The sequence below is a fragment of the Triticum dicoccoides genome, chromosome 7A (assembly GCF_002162155.2).
Source record: "Triticum dicoccoides isolate Atlit2015 ecotype Zavitan chromosome 7A, WEW_v2.0, whole genome shotgun sequence".
Lineage (NCBI taxonomy): Eukaryota > Viridiplantae > Streptophyta > Magnoliopsida > Poales > Poaceae > Triticum > Triticum dicoccoides.
The window spans coordinates 618,093,684-618,114,864 of NC_041392.1; the positions used below are offsets into that span (position 1 = coordinate 618,093,684).

A 21,181-nucleotide genomic window follows, 5' to 3' on the forward strand; every position below is an offset into this window, starting at 1 on the left:
TGTTTTATGCTGTAAGGGAACAACACGAAATCTAAATGGTTCCGTTAATATACTTGCAACAACATTTTTGCCAACGTATTATGGTGAAATGGAATAATAGAAAATCAACAAAATGTCATGGGTAATAAGTTTGTGACGTCAATTGTGGCATCAATATTTTTTCTACAAGCTTCCACCTAGCTCCCGTGTCTTTAAACAGCAACTACTAGTTTTTTTGTTTGAGCGGTAGCAACTACTAGTAGCTCAAGCGTCTTGGCAAAATGTAGTAGTCTTGCCGCACAACACGAGAAGTGGCTAGGCCAAGTCCGGCCCAACTAAAATCAAGAAAACGCACTAGGCCAGCCACACACAAAAAACGAAGACAACCAGATCGTAGGGGAGCGAGAAACAAACTCACTAGAACAGGACATCATCCGTGAATGAGACCATAGTTATGTCTCAGCTAGATGAGTTTCAGGTGCTCCCTTATTTATTTCCGTCAACATATATAGACTTCGGTTTCTTTCCTAGGTTCGCTTTCCCGACAGACAAAAAGAAGACGGAGAAAAACAGATACACTTAGGGCATCTCCAACAGGCGCGTCAAACTAGCGCCGCGCCACAAAATCCCCCCTTTTAGCGCGCGCGCAACCGGAATAGTTGCTCCAGCGGGCGCGCGAAAACCGCGCGCGCGGCATACGTAGTCCAGCGCGCGGGCCGAAACGCAATCGCGCGCCGCTTATTTGCTGCGCCCGCTCCCGCGCGCTGGACTCTTGCGCGCTCGCTCGCACCTCCCACCCCCCCTTCAGCCGCGCCGCCGCCGCCGACCGCGCCACCCGGCGACCGTTCCGGCGCTTCCCCGGCCTATCCCCGCCCCGCGCGCGCTTTCTCCGGCCCCCCTCTAGTCCCGCTGCCCCGCGCGCGTGCTAGTCCTCCGACGAACAGCGCCCGCGCGCTCGCTGCCGCTCGGCGCCCGCAAGGTGTTCGACAAAACGCCTAGAAGGTATGTATTGCTCAAAAGCCATGAATTCCGTGCATGTTGATTGTAGTTTTGTATTTATAGCATAGTATTCAACATTGTAGATGAGTTCGTCGTATGATTCTTTTGAAGAAGAATTTGATACGAAAGAGGAGGAGGATCTTGCAATGATCCTAGCTATGCATATTAATAAAAAACCGAAGCACGGTGGTTCGGTTATGGGTCGTCAAAAAATTTGGAGGGATAGGATCGATGTCCACAATAGATTGATCAGGCATTATTTTGCGGAGAATCCCACATACCCCGGGTCGTATTTTCGTCGCCGGTTTAGGATGAGCACCGAGTTGTTCAGGCGCATTGCAGAGAAACTAGCGAGCAATGACCGCTTTTTTCAGCAAAGGAGGAATGCCGTCGGAGAGCTCGGGCATAGCACCTTTCAGAAGGTGACAGCCTCTTTGCGTATGTTGGCATACGGTATACCGGCTGATCTAGTTGATGATCACTTGGCTATGGGTGAGAGCCAAGCCATCATGTGTGTCAAGCGCTTCGCAGTCGGAATTGTGCAAGTGTTTGGCGATGAGTATTTGAAATCTCCCAACGCTGAAGACGTCGCAAGGCTTTTAGCGATGAACAAAGCTCGCGGTTTTCCTGGCATGCTTGGCTCAATAGATTGCATGCATTGGGCTTGGAAGAATTGTCCAAAGGCATGGCATGGGCAATTCCACGGCCAAAAAAGGGTTCCACTATAATCCTTGAAGCGGTGGCCGATCAAGAGACTTGGATTTGGCATGCATTTTTTGGAATGCCTGGATCTTTGAATGACATCAATGTTGTCAACTGGTCACCACTGATGAGTAAGATTGCAAATGGAGAGTTGCCACCGGTGCAGTTTGTAGCAAATGGCCGTACATACAACTATGGCTATTATCTAGCGGATGGCATCTATCCAAAGTGGCAAACCTTTGTCAAGCCATTGAAAAAGCCAGAAGGTATGAAAAATCTTGATTTCCACAATGCTCAGGCGGCGGCTAGAAAAGATGTGGAGAGAGCTTTTGGGATTTTGCAAGCCCAATTTGCTATTGTGAGAGGACCGGCTAGATTTTGGGATCAGAAGATGCTTTGGTACATAATGCACGCTTGTGTGATCATGCACAACATGATCATCAAGAATGAGCGTGGCCAAGATGTAGACTACTCTCAGTATGAGTTCTTGGGACATCCCGTGCGAGTGTGATGGAGGGCTGAAAGGGTGGCCCGTTTTGTTGCCTCCTATCATGCCATTCGACGTCCCACAGCGCATAATGATCTTCAAAAGGATCTCATTGAGGAGTGGTGGGCATGAAATGGACGACAAAGAGCATCATGATTTGTGCGTTTGTTATTGTATTGTTGAACTATTTGTTGTGTTTAATTGCACTATTTGTTGTATTGAACGATAAAAACTGTTTGTTTGAGTTGTAATAAATGAAATTGAACTATTTATTTTTGTTTGTTTTGATCTTTTTGCTTCTGTTTTCGAATGCATATATTGTTTGTGCGAGTCACGCGCGCTACATTTTGGCGCACTGCTGGAGCGGTGCACGCGCGCTGCATTTTAGCGCGGTTGCTGGAGCCAGCGTTGCGCGCCGCGCCAAACCAGACGATGCGCGCGTGGCATATCTATCTTTTGCGCGCGACGCGACCGGCGCCTGTTGGAGATGCTCTTATGATCTAGAGATAGGCCTCACAGCAACCCCTCCTTTGTGCCCACTACTTTGCTACTGTGGTAGTATAAGTAGGAGAGCTCTCAGCTACGTACGCACCATGCATTGCACCCAAAGTTCCAAACCCAACTGATCGAGTAAGCACAATATAAGTTATCAACATAACCCCCGAGATCGATTTGACTGACACCATGAGCCTGATGAAGGAGGCGTCCTCGCTGTGCAAGCTCGGCTTCGATGTCGACAAGGGCGTGGGCTTCTTCCGCCATGTTCCATCGCCCGTCCACGATGGGGAACTGATCGCGCTGCGGCCTTGTGAGCGGCTCACCAAGGTCTCCGTCATCGGCGCTGGCAACGTGGGCATGGCGATCGCGCAGACCATCCTCACGGAGGGCCTCGCCGACGAGATCGCGCTCGTGGACGCAGAGGCCGACAGGGTCCGCGGCGAGATGCTGGACCTGCAGCACGCCGCGGCATTCCTCCCACGCATCCGCATCGTCGCAGGCACCGACGTGCTCGCGCTCACCAGGAGCTCCGACCTGGCCATCATCACGGTGCCCAGGGAGACGGCGGCGGCGTCGCGGATGGACCAGCTGAGGAGGAACGTGGCGCTGCTGAGGGAGGTCATGCCGACGGTGGCGGAGGGGTCGCCCGAGTCGCTACTGCTGGTGGTGTCGAACCCGGTGGACGTGCTGGCGTATGCGGCATGGAAGCTGTCGGGGTTCCCGTCGAGCCGCGTGATCGGCTCCGGCACGGACCTCGACTCCGCAAGGCTGCGGTGCCTCCTGGCCGAGCACCTCGGCGTGGGCGCGCAGGACATGCAGGCGTACATGGTCAGCGAGCATGGAGACGGCGCGCTGGCGCTGTGGTCGAGCGTCCGCGTCGGCGGCATGCCGGTGCTGAGCTACCTCCAGAAGACCCACTCGTTGTTCGATGCGGTGGGCTGCGCGAGCGAGGTGATCGGCCTCAAGGGGTACACGTCCTGGGCCATCGGCTACTCGGCGGCCAGCCTGGCCAGGTCGCTCCTCCGCGACCAGCGGCGCGTCCACCCGGTGTCGGTGCTCGCCAAGGGGTTCGTCCCCGGCGACACCCACGAGGTCTTCCTTAGCCTCCCGGCCAGGCTCGGGCGCCGCGGCGTGCTCAGGATTGTTGGCAATATGAGCAAATTACTACGAGATTTAATCCAAATAAACAGAAGATAAATTATGACCACAGCAGCAGAGATTAAACTAATCATGCGAACTAGCATAGTAGATGAACATATCACATCTAGGGCACATACTAGAAACATGAATTCTACCACGATCTCGAACAGGAAGGATACAATCACATACGGTGCAGCGGGTGCAGCACCGCCGGCGTTGACGTTGTCGCCCATGTCGTCGAGGATGAGGTTGCCGAGGTCGGGGAAGAAGTCGTCGTTCACGAAGTCGTCGCTGCCAGCAGTCGCGCGAGTGCGCTCCCCAAAAACCTGATCACCCCTCTCCCATACAGGATCACGAGAGGCGGGGTTCCGGAGGCCTGCTGTCCCTTCTCACGGTGCACGCCGGAAGGAGGGATGGAGAAGACTTGCTTGGCGGCGCAATGATCTGGAACGGTGGTGAGAAACCATACGAAGCAGCGGTGGCTAGGGTAGACGTCCGCCTGGCTATATAGTGCGGGCCGGGTAGGTCGTGGGAGTAAACCCCATGTTCGAGTCGTCACGATCCAAAAGAATCAGAAACGGTTCAGTAATTAACGCGTCCGTTGATTATTAATTAATGACTCATTAATTTTCCCATGCAGTAAAAATATAGACAACGTGCATAGCTCTGTCCTCGGCTCGGCTCAATCCCGCTACCCGCGGCGCGTCGTGGCGAAGCGAGCAAAGAGGAGGAGCGCGCGTGTAGGTCTCCTCTTCTCATGCTCATACAAGTGGTAGAAGAGCTCACCTTATAAAGAGGTGCAACTCTCTCTCAACTTCCGGGGTGGGACTAAACTTTAGCCTCACTCACTCCACTCACATGTGTGCATGAATGGGCCAAGAGAATTTCGGAATTTTAGTTGGGCTTTGGGCCAAAGGCCTACTAGAAAAATTCCAACAATCCCCCACAAAGTCTCATTGGCACATCTCATCATTTAGTTCCAAAACATTGTTTTATATGTCGGTGCTTAGTGGAGACTGTGAAGTTGAACTTCCACTTAGAAATTTATGCTACACTAGATCACAACTTGAATAGTGGACTATGCCTTGAACTACAAGTTTTCTGTGAAACTAGTTTCACACAAATTCTTGACCGATACTGGGCTGCCGCAAGGCTTCCCCGCGGATGGAGCGTATACGTCATACTCCAGGGCCTTTCATGAATTTATTAGAGAACACCCAATTCTCACAGACTGCAACGTTAACAGTCAAATTCATATAGGTGTGTTCCTCAGAAGATGTTCTGCAGGACAACATCTCTGCTTACCCGAATAAGCCACTTGGAATACATTAAGATAAGTATCAACCTGCCATGCAGATCAGGAGAGTATTGCATCTTCACGGAGTGGGATAATTAATATAGGGATACTCTCCTCCCAGCTGACCAACAGCTTGTCTCCCACTTCTACTTCACGGAATCTCCGATCACATAGTGTGGGTTACCACTATGGACAACTCATGCGGTGGGTCTCAAACCCATCTCCATCGATGCATTATCTATCACATTACGTGATAGACCCTTTGTGAAGGGATCTGCCAAGTTTTTCGATGTTTGGATATAATCCAACGTAATAACTCCGGAGTTCCTCAATTTTCTGACAGATTTTAGTCTCCTCTTCACATGCCTTGAGGACTTCATATTGTCCTTAGAACTGTTTATCTTGACGATCACAGTTTGATTATCACAGTTCATCAGGATAGGGGTATTGGTTTTTCAACCATAGGTAAGTGCATCAAGAGTTCACGAAGCCACTCTGCTTCAACAGTGGCAGTGTCTAATGCTGTGAGTTCTGCTTCCGTGGTTGACCTCGTTAAGATGGTCTGCTTGCAAGACTTCCAGGAAACAGCGCCACCACCAAGTGTAAAAACATAACCACTTGTGGCCTTAATCTCATCAGCATCAGATATCCAGTTTGAGTCACTATAACCCTCCAGTACCCTTGGATACCTGGTGTAGTGAATCCCATAGCTCGCGGTGCCTTTCAAATAGCACATAACTCTCTCAAGCGCATGCCAATGATCATCTCCCGGTTTTGACACAAACCGACTCACTTTGCTCACAGCAAAAGAGATGTCAGGCCTCGTGGCACTCACCAAATACATAAGCGAGCCAATAATCTGAGAATACCTCAGTTGATCTCTAGCAATCCGTCGATTCTTTCGAAGCAACACACTAGCATCATATGGAGTTGGAGAAGGCGTGCAGTCGCTATACCCAAAATGACTCAAGACCTTTTCCAAATAATGAGACTGAAGCAGTGTGATCCCATCATCTCATCTCTCAACAGCTTGATGTTTAAGATAACATCAGCTACTCCTAGATCCTTCATCTCAAAACAACGAGATAAGAAATCCTTAACCTCCTTGATTAAATCAAGTTTGGTTCCAAAGATCAATATGTCGTCGACATACAGACAAAGAATAACTCCTTCGCCCCCACCATAGCGATAGTACACGCACTTGTCACCATCGTTTACTACAAAGCCGGCAGCAGTTAATGTTCTTTCGAACTTCTCATGCCACTCCTTAGGAGCTTGTTTAAGGCCATATAAAGACTTCAATAACTTGCACACCTTTCCTTCCTGACCAGGTACTACAAAACCATCTGGCTGATCCATGTAAATTTCCTCCTTCAACTCTCCATTGAGGAAAGCCGTCTTAACATCCATTTGATGAACGAGAAGACCATGTGAGGCAGCCAGTGATAGTGGCACCCGAATTGTGGTCAGTCTAGCCACGGGTGAGTAAGTATCAAAGAAGTCTTCACCTTCTTTCTGGGTATAACCCTTGGCCACAAGCCATGCCTTGTACTTTTCAATCGTACCATCAGGTCTAAGCTTCTTCTTGAACACCCACTTACATCCTACAGGTTTGCACCCATAAGGACGGTCAGTGATCTCCCAGGTACCGTTAGCTAAGATGGAATCCATCTCGCTACGTACAGCTTCCTTCCAGTAGTCAGCATCAGGAGATGCATAGGCTTCTGAAATAGTCCTGGGTGTGTCATCCACAAGGTACACAATGAAATCATCACCAAAAGACTTTGCAGTCCTCTGTCTCTTACTCCTCACAGGAGTTCCATTGTTACCCTCAACAGGATTCTCAACGTGTTCCATCGCAATGGTGGGTTCGAGAATTACAGTGAATTCCTCACTAGATGGAGTAGGTATCTCCTGATTTGATGAACTCGACATATTCTTCATAGGAAATATGTCCTCAAAGAAAGTTGCATCATTTGATTCCATAATCGTACCAACATGCATGTCGGATACCTCAGATTTTATTATCAAAAATCTATAGCCGATGCTATGAAAAGCATAGCCCAGAAGAACACAATCCACGGTTTTTGGTCCAAGCTTGCGCTTCTTGGGAATTGGTATATTGACTTTCGCCAAACAACCCCAAGTACGTAGGTAAGAGAGTTTCAACCTTTTCCTTTCCCATTCCTCAAATGGAGTCATGGTCTTATGCTTTGTGGGAACTCGGTTTAGGACATGACACGCAGTCATTAGCGCCTCCCCCCACCATTCCTTGGATAGACCCGAAGTGTCTAACATGGTGTTAACCATATCAGTTAGAGTTCGGTTCTTTCTTTCGGCTACCCCATTTGACTGGGTGAGTAGGGAGGCGTCCTCTCATGGATTATACCATGTTTCGCACAAAACAGATCAAATTCATTGGAAAAATACTCTCCACCACGATCGGACCTAAGCTGTTTAATTTTTCGATCAAGTTGGTTCTCTGCCTCAACTTTATAGTTTTTTAAAGAAAGTCAAAGCCTCATCTTTTGATTTCAGAAGATACACATAACAATATCTAGTGGAGTCATCAATCAACGTCATGAAGTATCTCTTTCCACCTTTTGTCAACACGCCATTCATCTCACAAAGATCAGAATGTATAAGCTCTAGTGGCGCCAAGTCTCTTGCCTCTGCAGTCTTATGGGACTTGCGAGGTTGCTTAGCTTGCACACATACTTGGCACTTGGAGCCTTTAACAGTAGAGATTTTTGGAATTAAATTCATATTGGCTAACCGCGTCATGCAACCAAAGTTAATATGACAGAGTCGTGAATGCCAAATATCAGACTCATTATTGTGGCAAACATTATTAATAACTTTAGTGCAAATATCTGACAAAGATAGGCGGAACAAGCCTCCGCACTCATAGCCTTTTCCAAAAAATTGTCCACACTTAGAAATTACAAGGATTCGAAAACCAACTTACAACCATCTCGACATAAACGGGAACCGCTAACGAGATTATTATTGATGGACGACACATGATGAACGTTCTTCAGACGCACAGTCTTCCCCGAAGTAAACTTCAGATCGACCGTACCAACACCTCGAACGATGGCATGTGACCAGTTCCCCATCAGCACGGGTGAAGTCCCTGTTTCCTGGTAAGAAGAAAACATGGAGGCGTCAGCACAAACATGTAGATTGGCACCGGTGTCAATTAACCAATCAGGGGATTGAAATACTGAAAGGATGGTAGGAAAAATACCGTACCCTGATTCCTTCATATCAGTATCACCGATGACAACATTAGCGGACTTGCCGCTCTTCTCATGTTCGTGCTCCTCAAAGCGGTTAGGACACTTCGGAGCCCAGTGATTAGGATCACCGCAGACATGGCAAAGTCCCTTCCCCTTCTTATGAGAATTCTTCTTGAAGTTGGTAGAATGTGATGGCTTGTTCTTTGTATCAAACTTGCCTTTGCCCTGAGTTTTGTTCTTATTGTTTTTGAACTTGTTGGGCTGGCAGTTCTTCTTCTGAACCATGTGGGCACTAGAACCTCCCTCAGCAACTCGAGCACGTGTGTCCTTTGCTCTCGCCTTCTCTTCAACATCAAGAGTACCAATGAGATCCGCAACGGAAAACTCCTGTCTCTTGTGTTTCAGGGAAGTAGCAAAATTGTTCCACGAAGGTGGAAGCTTGGCAATGATGCCTCCGGCAACAAATTTGTCCGGCAACACACACTTGAAGTACTCAAGTTCTTTTGCGAGCGACTGTATCTCATGAGCCTGCTGTACAACAGGGCGCTCATCAGTCATCTTGTAGTCATAGAATTGCTCCATGACGTACAACTTGCTGCCGGCGTCCGAGGCACCAAACTTGGCCTCGAGCGCAGCCCACATGTCCTTGCCGTTCTCAAACGACATATACGAATCCACAATGGAGTCATCAAGAACACTCAGAAGAGCGCCTTTAAAGAGGGTATCGATCTTATCAAAAGCTTTCAGCTGTGCTAGATTAAGATCGCCCTCAGGCTTGCCCTTGGTGGCATCATAGCAGCCCATGGTCTGAAACCAGTAGACTGCTCTCGTGCGCCACCTCTTATATTGCGCCCCTTTAAAGGCACGCAGCTTCAGCTGCACAGCAAAACCACTCAGAGTAAATTGCCTATAATCAGGTTTTTGGATTGTTGGAAATATGAGCAAATTACTACGAGATTTAATCTGAATAAGCAGAAGGTAAATCATCACCACAGCAGCAGAGATTAAACTAATCATGCGAACTAGCATAGCAGATGAACATATCAAATCTAGGGCACATACTAGAAACATGAATTCTACCACGATCTCGAACAGGAAGGATAGAATCACATACGATGCAGCGGGTGCAGCACCGCCGGCGTTGACGCTGTCGCCCATGTCGTCGAGGATGAGGTTGCCGAGGTCGGGGAAGAAGTCGTCGTTCGCGAAGTCGTCGCTGCCAGCAGTCGCGCGAGTGCGCTCCCCAAAAACCTGATCGCCCCTCTCCCGTACAGGATCACGAGAGGCGGGGTTCCGGAGGCCTGCTGTCCCTTCTCGCGGTGCACGCCGGAAGGAGGGATGGAGAAGACTTGCTTGGCGGCGCAATGATCTGGAACGGTAGTGAGAAACCATACGAAGCGGCGGCGGCTAGGGTAGACGTCTGCCTGGCTATATAGTGCGGGTCGGGTAGGTCGTGGGAGTAAACCCCACGTCCGAGTCGTCACGATCCAAAAGAATCGGAAACGGTTCAGTAATTAACGCGTCCGTTAATTATTAATTAATGACTCATTAATTTTCCCATGCAGCAAAAATATAGACAACGTGCATAGCTCTATCCTCGGCTCGGCTCAATCCCGCAACCCGCGATGCGTTGTGGCGAGGCGAGCGAGGAGGAGGAGCGCGCGTGTAGGTCTCCTCTTCTCATGCTCATACAAGTGGTAGAAGAGCTCACCTTATAAAGAGGTGCAACTCTCTCTCAACTTCCGGGGTGGGACTAAACTTTAGCCTCACTCACTCCACTCACATATGTGCATGAATGGGCCAAGAGAATTTCAGAATTTTAGTTGGGCTTTGGGCCAAAGGCCTACTAGCAAAATTCCAACAGGGATTGCCGCTGAGCTGGAGCTCACCGGCGACGAAGAAACGATGCTCCACCGGTCCGCCGAGACGCTCTGGGGCTACCGTCAGGAGCTCGAGCTATAATCAAGCGCGTTCATGTAAGCGCCTGAAAATGTCCTGGGCGTCGGTCAAGTCGACTTTGCTGCCGATAAACAGTAAATAAGATGCATACATATACTCCCTCGTCCCAACTTAATTATCATTTATACTAGACCATGCCGGCGCGCGTTGCTGCACCCGTCGATTTGTGCGATTTAATGGTAGGCATTGATATGAATATACGGAGACACGTTGTTCAGTAATTTTGTATTGTAATTTTAGCTTGAGATTTTATTTTTAATTGTACCTCCATCCATCCTTTGTTGAATATTGGAAATCAAAGGTATACATGAAATGCCAGGAGGATTAAACAAGCCAAAGATATTGGGCTAGTAGTTCGTTCTTGGGCTGGCCCTTTTCAATTTATCTAGAAGTATGATCTTCGACAGGGCCTTGTCTCATGCCTCAGCAGTCTCTAGAATGTGTTCATTGATATTGTTATCCATTTGAAGCAAGGGTATGAAAATATGTCAGATCTGAAAAAGCCATGCGACAAACATAAATTGAGAACATAGGTACCTCTTAGCAGGAATTAGCTAATACTCTAACCATAGAAGAATGGTGTTTGAGGTCAGGCTAATAAATATTATATGGGGTTTAATGGGTGTTTAATATTCAGACATTTAGAAGTATTCAGTATCATTTTGCACCACGCATCTGTAACTGATGTTTTTTGAGGAGAAACAATGATACGTGAGAGGAATTAGAAGCTCCACGCTGCAACTTTTTTTAGGCGTGGACACGTAAGGTCTTGTTCCTCTGCTGAATTTAGGGTAATAATCGTCATTTTGCATATGAATTTACAAACTATGATGAAATGTTAGTTTCTGCATGTCAAGAGAAAGATGAACTGGAAAATGAAAAAGCGCATTTTTATACTAATAGAACGAGATATTACAGCATTGAGATTTAAATATTCTTGGCAGAATAGTAGAAGATTTGAGAAGTGCATTATCTTAATAAGAAATGCATAAGTTGTTTCATTATTCAGTGCACAAGAGGAATAGTTTCTGCAAAACATACTACCGAGACACATTAACTGCTGAAGACAAAGTTGTTGATCAGCTGATGATACAGTAGCATTCGCACATACGTGATATATTTATTAATGGAAAATGAAATAACTTCAAAAGATGGACGAATGCAGAAGGTCGCCATTTCTATATTTGCTTTTGAAATACGCTGATCGAAGCTCTTTTTATGATAAGTGCATCTTTTACTTTGCCGAAGTTGATTTGTTGGCTTCAGTTCTGTCCCTGTAGTCCATAGAGAAGTTTGTAAATAAATAGTAAGTGGGCATGGTTTTAGTTTGCAAGTTTTGGTGTTACCTTTTTTATGGCTTCTTGCTAGTGCCCTGTGAACCATTTTTGCTTGCAGTAGCAATTTTAGATGGCCCTTCATGTTCCTTGGCAGAAGATGGTGTATCTGTTCCTTTATTCATTGAAAGATCATGGTCATAATCAAGTAAATATATTTGTCAAGGATATAAGAAAATGAGAAATGATTGTACTATTGAATCCAGTGACGGAGAGATCTGTCCTTCACTGTTATCACTTCCATTAGTGTTGTCCATGTCCTTGTCCTCGGGTTCTTTGTTGTTACTGCTAGTGTTTACCTGTAAAAGAGATATACTATAGGTTAGTGTACTACAACTTGAGGCAGGTGGAAGTAAATAAATTGGAAATTTAAATATCTGTTGATGTGCTGCTTGACCCAACGCTAAGTTTGTTGAATTCAAATACATTTGTCTTTGTGTGAATCTGTGTTATGCTGTTCACTTGGAAAGAGAGTAGCCCATAGCGAAGGAACTTCTCCTTGACAATGAAGTGAAGAGTGAATTTCTGTCGGTTTACACCATTTAACATTTGCATTAGTTTTGCGACAATGTTGCGATCCAATTCACCATCAAAATCATCTTCTTTACACAATGCTTTTGTTCTGTTTTCAGTTTCACGATCAGTATATCATGTATAACCTGAGCAAATTTGGGCTTACCATCATGTCACGATCTGGGAAGCACAATATTTTCATTTGATCCTTCGGTGCCTTGTACAACATTTGTCTTCTGCGCATCTTTCACTTGCTAAATAACCTGCTACATAGCACAGGAACAGTAGGCGGTACTTTGATTATTTCAAACAATCATAGACTGAAATCATATCATGTGAATGAAAGGTACATAGTACAATACATAGATAGTGAGATGAGTCATAATTAAAGGAGGCACAAGAGAAAATTGATACTGACCTTTCCATTAGTCATTGTATTCCAGCAGATTTACCTAGAAGAATGAAAGAAACAAAGCAGTACATAGCTGGAATTCCTTCTTGTAGTGAAGCCTGCAATCATTTGAGATTATGAAATAGACAGAGAACACATCAGTATATGTAGACAACAATTGAGAATTGAAACCAGTGCATCACCTTCTAACCCAGCAGAAGGAGGCTCAAATCTGTCAACGTGTGGAACCTGCGTTTAAAAAAAACAAAGAACAGTATATCACTGAAAATTGAGGAAGAATTGGGTGAACAGTAGATGCAGCAAACAGGGAGAATTGGGCTGGACCCTAGGCATCAAACTTCGCTCTGTGATGGAGAATGGTTTGCAAAAGTGAGCAGTGGTGGAAAAGGATCAGCGGCAAGGTTGGGAATATATGGGCTCGTATGAATTGAATGGAAAATATGAATCGCCATTGTAACTGTCCGGAGCATCGATTGGCACTAATGGCTTATTAACCTTTCAATCAAGCACCCTTGGCGATTCTCATGGCTGTTCGCCGTCACATCCCACCCCGTCGCGCCGCTCGCGTCCGTGCATCTGATGATGCGCTGTCCGTCGCGGTCACGAGTGTCCAGGGTTCTCCACTTTTACATTGCACGGGATCCTACTACAGGCCCAGTAGGCCCAATTGAATGTCAAATGCCCAAAAAAACCGCCGGAGCAGCGGCCCGAGAGGGTTAGCGCTCGTTACGCTGTCAACGAAGCCTGTACGCACGACTTAGCTTCGATTAAGAGGCAATCGGACGGCCAATGAAGCCTAGAAGTGAAGATCCGACGGATAAAAAGACGGCTCGGAGCGCTGATGCCCTGAGAGGGCTAGAAAAGTGCTTAGTTTTAATATATCTAAATGTATCTAACACTAAAACGTGTCTATATATATTCATATCTAGACACATTTAAAATAAATAATTTGAAACGGAGGCTGTACTATGTACTCCCTCCGATCCTTTTTAGTTCGCATATAAGATTTGTCTGAAGTCAAGTCTCGTAAAGTTTGACCAACTTCATAGAAACAATATCAACATTCACAATGTGAAATCAATACTAGTTTATGCATCAGGACCTAAAGTTTCATATTGTATAACTTTAGCATGCTATATGTTAATATTTTTTCATATAAATATGGTCAAATTTTAAGAAGTTTGACTTCAGACAATTCTTATGTGCAGAGTAAAAAGGATCGGAGGGAGGACATAAGTCGTAAGAATAAAGACACCTTCACCATATCTTGTATGGAGCACATGTGTGCGAGTCAACTGTTTTTCTTCTTCTTCGCAATAGCTATATATATAAGTCGCCTGAATTTACAATTTAGGATAGTCGATTTTCTTCACAATAGCTACATATGAGTTTTGTAGATCACAGAGCAGAGCACGAGCTCTCCCTCCTGGAATCAATTTCTCGGTCATGCCTCGCTTTCGGCGAGCTTGTGTCCGAGCCTCACCAGCGATGTGGGGTCTCCCTGTTGGGGAATGTAGTAATTTTAAAAAAATCCTACGTACACGCAAGATCATGGTGATGCATAGCAACGAGAGAGGAGAGTGTTGTCCACGTACCCTCATAGACCGAAAGCGGAAGCGTTAGCACAACGCGGTTGATGTAGTCGTACGTCTTCATGATCCGACCGATCAAGTACCGAACGTACGGCACCTCCGAGTTCAGCACACGTTTAGCCTGATGACATCCCTCGAACTCCGATCCAGCCGAGTGTTGATGGAGAGTTTCGTCAGCACGACGGCGTGGTGACGATGTTGATGTTCTACCGACGCAGGGCTTTGCCTAAGCACCGCTACAGTAATATCGAGGTGGACTATGGTGGAGGGGGGCACCGCACACGGCTAAAAGATCAAATGATCTATTGTTGTGTCTCTGGGGTGCCCCCTTGCCCCCGTTTATAAAGGAGCAAGGGGGGGGGGGTGGCCGACCAGGGAGGAGGCGCGCCAGGAGGAGTCCTACTCCCACCGGGAGTAGGACTCCCCCCTTTCCTAGTTGGAGTAGGACTTGGGAGAAGGAAAGGTATGTGGGGAGAAGGAAAGAGGGGGCCGGCCCCCCTTGCCCTAAACCAATTCGGTTTGGGCCTTGGGGGGCGCCCCACACTCCCCTTGCTGCCCTCTATTTCCACTAAGGCCCATGTAGGCCCATTAAGCCACGGGGGGTTCCGGTAACCTCCCAGTACTCCGGTAAAATCCCGATTTCATCCGGAACACTTCCGATATCCAAACATAGGCTTCTAATATATCAATCTTCATGTCTCGACCATTTTGAGACTCCTTGTCATGTCTGCAATCACATCCAGGAGTCCGAACAACCTTTGGTACATCAAAACATATAAACTCATAATAAAACTGTTATCGAAACGTTAAGCGTGCGGACCCTACGGGTTCGAGAACTATGTAGACATGACCGAGACACGTCTCCGGTCAATAGCCAATAGCGGAACCTGGATGCTCATATTGGCTCCTACATATTCTACGAAGATCTTTATCGGTCAAACCACATAACAACATACGTTGTTCTCTTTGTCATCGGTATGTTACTTGCCCGAGATTCGATCGTCGGTATATCAATACCTAGTTCAATCTCGTTACCGGCAAGTCTCTTTACTCGTTCCGTAATACATCATCCCGCAACTAACTCATTAGTTGCAATGCTTGCAAGGCTTAAGTGATGTGCATTACCGAGAGGGCCCAGAGATATCTCTCCGACAATCGGAGTGACAAATCCTAATATCGAAATACGCCAACCCAACAAGTACCTTCGGAGACACCTGTAGAGCACCTTTATAATCACCCAGTTACATTGTGACGTTTGGTGGCACACAAAGTGTTCCTCCGGTAAACGGGAGTTGCATAATCTCATAGTCATAGGAACATGTATAAGTCATGAAGAAAGCAATAGCAACAAACTAAACGATCAAGTGCTAAGCTAACGGAATGGGTCAAGTCCATCACATCATTCTCCTAATTATGTGATCCTATTGATCAAATAACAACTCATGTGTATGGTTAGGAAACTTAACCATCTTTGATCTACTCCTATATCACTATTGTACTCCCTTGCACTAACCATCTTTGTCACCTCCATAATCGAGAAACATATCCTTACTCCACTAAAGATAATTTTCACCAATGTCTAGTGATCTACTCCTATATCACTATTGTACTCCCTTGCCAAACTCAGGGCAGGGTATACAATAGGCCTGGTACACAGCATGGCATACTTTATAGAACCTATGGCTGAGGCATAGGGAATGACTTTCATTCTCCCTCTATCTTCTGTCGTGGTTGGGTTTTGAGTCTTACTCAACTTCACACCTTGCAACACAGGCAAGAACTCCTTCTTTGACTGTTCCATTTGGACCTACTTCAAAATCTTATCATGGTATGTACTCATTGAAAAAACTTATCAAGCGTCTTAATCTATCTCTATAGATCTTGATGCTCAATATGTAAGCAGCTTCACCGAGGTCTTTCTTTGAAAAACTCCTTTCAAACACTCTGTCGGTGTCAAAACCGACAGATCTCGGGTAGGGGGTCCCGAACTGTGCGTCTAGGCCGGATGGTAATGGGAGGCACGGGACACAATGTTTTACCCAGGTTTGGGCCCTCTCAATGGAGGTAAAACCCTACGTCCTGCTTGATTAATATTGATAATATGGGTAGTACAAGAGTAGATCTACCACGAGATCAGAGAGGCTAAACCCTAGAAGCTAGCCTATGGTTTGATTGTATGTTGTAGTTGATGTTGTTCCACGGACCAAAACCTTCGGTTTATATAGACACCGGAGAGGGTTAGGGTTACACAAGGTCGGTTACAAGGGAGGAGATATCCATATTCGTATTGCCTAGCTTGCCTTCCACGCCAAGTAGAGTCCCATCCGAACACGAGACGAAGTCTTCAGTCTTGTATCTTCATAGTCCAACAGTCCGACCAAAGGATATAGTCCGGCTGTCCGGAGACCCCCTAATCCAGGACTCCCACAGTAGCCCCTGAACCAGGCTTTCAATGACGATGAGTCCGGCGCACAGTATTGTCTTCGGCATTGCAAGGCGGATTCCTCCTCTGAATACACCACGGAAGAATTTTGAATATAAGGATAGTGTCCGACCCTGCAAAAACAAATTCCACATACCACCGTAGAGAGAATAATATTTGCACAAATCTTTAATCTGCTGACACGTTTTGGCAACATGACATCATGCCATGGCCCAGTGCTTATTCGAACCGTTTCTTTTAACTAGCCCCGCACATAACGCGAGGCAGTTTTTTGACACGTCTTGTCAAGGCAGAGATCGTGTCCCCTGATTACGGGATCCTCATCAATACGGGTGTGGGTAACCCAACTGTGTCTAGGACTCCTAGATTATAGGAAAGTCCAAACGGTTTCGGAGAGGACGCTTGATATTCACCCTCTTTATAAAGGGACAAGGCTTTTACTTTTTCCCTCCTGTGCTCAATCAAATCCTTCCCCCGCCTTGAGTTCTAACACCCAAAGCCCAGGTCAGGTGCTCCGGACTTTCAATCATGTCCGGATCTAGCCTTCAAGGCCGATGGATGCCTTCCTCCGTCACGGAAGAAGACATCAAGAAGTTGAGGGAGGCCAGATACCTGACCGTCAAGGTTTTGCATCGGCTGCCTGCCCGAGGGCAGGTCGTCCCTACTCCTGAACCCAACGAAGACGTTCTGTTCATCTCCCACTTCCTCCGAGGCCTAGGCCTTACTATGGATCCCTTCGTCAGAGGCTTGATGTTCTATTACGGGCTAGATTTCCATGATCTAGCCCCGGACTCCTTTCTCCACATCTCGACATTTATTGTCATGTGTGAGGCCTTCCTTCGTATTACCCCTCACTTCGGCCTGTGGCTCAAGACCTTCGAAGTGAAGCCGAAGATGATCGAGGGGCAACATGCGGCATGCGGAGGCGCGTCAATAAGCAAGATGGCTGGAGCTCCGTGGCCAAAGGGTTTCTTTCCAGAGGTGTCCGTATTATGGCAACAGGAGTGGTTTTACATCACGGCTCCCAGAAGTGCCAAGTGGACAGCCGCCCCCGCTTTCCGCTCGGGCCCCCCACCACAACTAATGTCATGGATCAATAGAGGTCTGAGCTGGGGTCCAGCCAAGGACGTGCCTATACTGCAAAGCCGTATTCATGATCTCTTTGAGGGGATTTTAATTTGATTGTGGTAATACAAGTTATGCTAGTTCGTCGAGTCCAACCTTGCAAATGCCGACCCCTTCTCTTGTGGGAGTTCAACCCAGAAGGACCGCGGGCCATTCAGAATTTCATCGGCCTGACGCACGAGGAAATGTACCAGTCATTCTTCGGACCTCAAATAGAGTGTCCGGATACCACTGAGGACGTGGGCCTAAGCAGCAACCGCGCCGCCGAACAAGTAAGTAATCCTCTAGCCGAACACACCGTCTTTTATTTATGATGTCATTTCTGAGAGATTGCTCTTTGACCAGGACTGGCTAACAAAGGTGAAGATGATCCGGTGTTCGGCCCCCCACCCTGAGGGCTTGGAAAATCCGGTGCTGGAAAAGATGCTCAAGCTCGCACCTTGCCCGGAGCCCTCGAGGGAAGATACGGGGGGGGGGGATAATATGGGCGGAAGCGGGCCCCGTCGCTGCTAGTTCCAACCGAGGGAACGAGCGCCTCCGTGAAGGAGGATAACCAAGAAGAAGAATCCGACCTTCTCTCGCTTCGGGGAAGGAATAGGACTGCCTCAGACGATCCGAAAACCGAGGCTTCCAAATGGGAGAAGAAATCCCCACTAGAGGGTCCTGCTTTGGAGGGTGTTTTTTGTTGGAAATATGCCCTAGAGGCAATAATAAAATGGTTATTATTATATTTCTTTGTTCATGATAATTGTCTATTGTTCCTGCTATAATTGTGTTTCCGGAAATCGTAATACATGTGTGAATACATAGACCACAACACGTCCCTAGTGAGCCTCTAGTTGACTAGCTCGTTGATCAAAAGATAGTCATGGTTTCCTGACTATGGACATTGGATGTCATTGATAACGGGATCACATCATTAGGAGAATGATGTGATGGACACGACCCAATCCTAAGCATAGCTCAAAGATCGTGTAGTTCGTTTGCTGTAGCTTTTCTAAATGTCAAGTATCATTTCCTTAGACCATGAGATTGTGCAACTCCCGGATACCGTACGAGTGCCTTGGGTGTGCCAAACATCACAACGTAACTCGGTGACTATAAAGGTTCATTACAGGTATCTCCAAAAGTGTCTGTTGGGTTGGCATGAATCGAGACTGGGATTTGTCACTCCGTATGACGGAGAGGTATCTCTGGGCCCACTCGGTAATGCATCATCATAATGAGCTCAATGTGATCAAGTGGTTGATCATAGGATCATGCATTACGGTACGAGTAAAGTGACTTCCCGGTAACGAGACTGAACAAGGTATTGGGATACCGACGATCGAGTCTCGGGCAAGTAACGTACCAATTGACAAAGGGAATTGTACACGGATTGATTGAATCCTCGACATCGTGGTTCATCCGATGAGATCATCGTGGAGCATGTGGGAGCCAACATGGGTATCTAGATCCCGCTGTTGGTTATTGACCGGAGAGTCGTCTTGGTCATGTCTGCATGTCTCCCGAACCCGTAGGGTCTACACACTTAAGGTTTGGTGACGCTAAGGTTGTTAGGAAGACTTGTATGTGATTACCGAATGTTGTTAGGAGTCCCGAATGAGATCCCGAACGTCACGAGGAGTTCCGGAATGGTCCGGAGGTGAAGATTTATATGTAGGAAGTTGTCATACGGTCACCAGAAAGGTTCGGGGGCATACCGGTATTGTACCGGGGCCACCGGAGGGGTTCCGGGGGTCCACCGGGAGGGGCCACCTCTCTCGGAGGGCCTAATGGGCTGTAGAGGAAAGGGAACCAGCCCTACATGGGCTGGCCGCATCCCCCCCTTGGGCCCATGCGCCTAGGGTTGGGGGGGGGGGGAAACCCTAAAGGGGGTGCCCCCTTGCTTGGGGGGCAAGCCCCCTCCCCTTGGCCGCCGCCCCCCCTCTAGATCTCATCTAGAGGGGGCCGACCCCCTTCCTCCTTCCCCTATAAATAGAGGGGCAAGGGAGGGCTGCACACAACATCCAAGGCGCAGCCCCTCCCCTCCCCAACACCTCTCCTCCTCCGTAAGAGCTTGGCGAAGCCCTGCCGGAGTACTGCAGCTTCACCACCACCACGCCATCGTGCTGCTGTTGGAGCCCTCGTCCTCAACCTCTTCCTCCTCCTTGCTAGATCAAGGCGCGGGAGACGTCCTCGCTCCGTACGTGTGTTGAACGCGGAGGTGCCGTTCGTTCGGCGCTAGGATCTTCCGTGATTTGGATAACGACGAGTACGACTCCATCAACCCCGTTCTCTTGAACGCTTCCGCTCGTGATCTACAAGGTTATGTAGATGCACTACTCTCTCCCTCGTTGCTAGATGACTCCATAGATTGATCTTGGTGATGCTTAGAAAATTTTAAAATTATGCTACGTTCCCCAACAGTGGCATCATGAGCTAGGTCTATGCGTAGTTACTATGCACGAGTAGAACACAAAGCAGTTGTGGGCGTCGAAGTTGTCAATTTGCTTGCCGTTACTAGTCTTGTCTTGATTCGGCGGCATCGTGGGATGAAGCGGCCCAGACCGACTTTACACGTACGCTTATGTGAGACTGGTTCCACCGATTGACATGCACTAGTTGCATAAGGTGGATGGCGGGTGTCTGTCTCTCCCACTTTAGTCGGATCGGACTCGATGAACAGGGTCCTTATGAAGGGTAAATAGAAATTGGCAATTCACGTTGTGGTTTTGGCGTAGGTAAGAAACGTTCTTGCTAGAAACCTATAGCAGCCACGTAAAAACTTGCAACAACAATTAGAGGACGTCTAACTTGTTTTTGCAGCAAGTGTTTTGTGATGTGATATGGCCAAAGGATGTGATGAATGATATATGTGATGTATGAGATGATCATGTTCTTGTAATAGGAATCACGACTTGCATGTCGATGAGTATCACAACCGGCAGGAGCCATAGGAGTTGTCTTTATTTATTTATGACCTGTGTGTCAACATAAACGTCATGTAATTACTTTACTTTATTGCTAAAGCGTTAGCCATAGTAGTAGAAGTAATAGATGACGAGACAACTTCAAGAAGACACGATGATGGAGATCATGATGATGGATATCATGGTGTCATGCCGGTGACAATGATGATCATGGAGCCTCGAAGATGGAGATCAAAAGGAGCAAATGATATTGGCCATATCATGTCACTATTTGATTGCATGTGATGTTTATCATGTTTTACATCTTATTTTCTTAGAACGACGGTAGCTTAAATAAGATGATCCCTCGAAATAATTTCAAGAAAGTGTTCCCCCTAACTGTGCACCGTTGCGAAGGTTCGTTGGTTTGAAGCACCACGTGATGATCGGGTGTGATAGATTCTAACGTTCGAATACAATGGGTGTAAGCCAGATTTACACACGCAATACACTTAGGTTGACTTGACGAGCCTAGTATGTACAGACATGGCCTGGGAACACAGAAGAC

General features: G+C 47.2%; 1 protein-coding gene across 1 annotated transcript; it reads left to right on the plus strand.

The window, feature by feature from the left end:
- The first annotated feature begins 2,851 nt into the window (after nucleotides 1-2,851).
- On the plus strand, nucleotides 2,852-10,306 carry LOC119328302 (L-lactate dehydrogenase B-like). Its single transcript, XM_037601308.1, has 2 exons — nucleotides 2,852-3,812; nucleotides 10,209-10,306. The coding sequence occupies exons 1-2, from the start codon at nucleotides 2,852-2,854 to the stop codon at nucleotides 10,304-10,306; spliced, it is 1,059 nt and encodes a 352-aa protein (XP_037457205.1).
- The last annotated feature ends 10,875 nt before the right edge of the window (nucleotides 10,307-21,181 follow it).

Coding starts and splice junctions, on each gene's coding strand:
- LOC119328302 (XM_037601308.1), top strand. CDS start 2,852: ATGAGCCTGATGAAGGAGGCGTCCTCGCTGTGCAAGCTCGGCTTCGAT. Junction 3,813..10,208: donor CGGCGTGCTCAGGATTGTTG/GCAATATGAGCA, acceptor AAATTCCAACAG/GGATTGCCGCTGAGCTGGAG.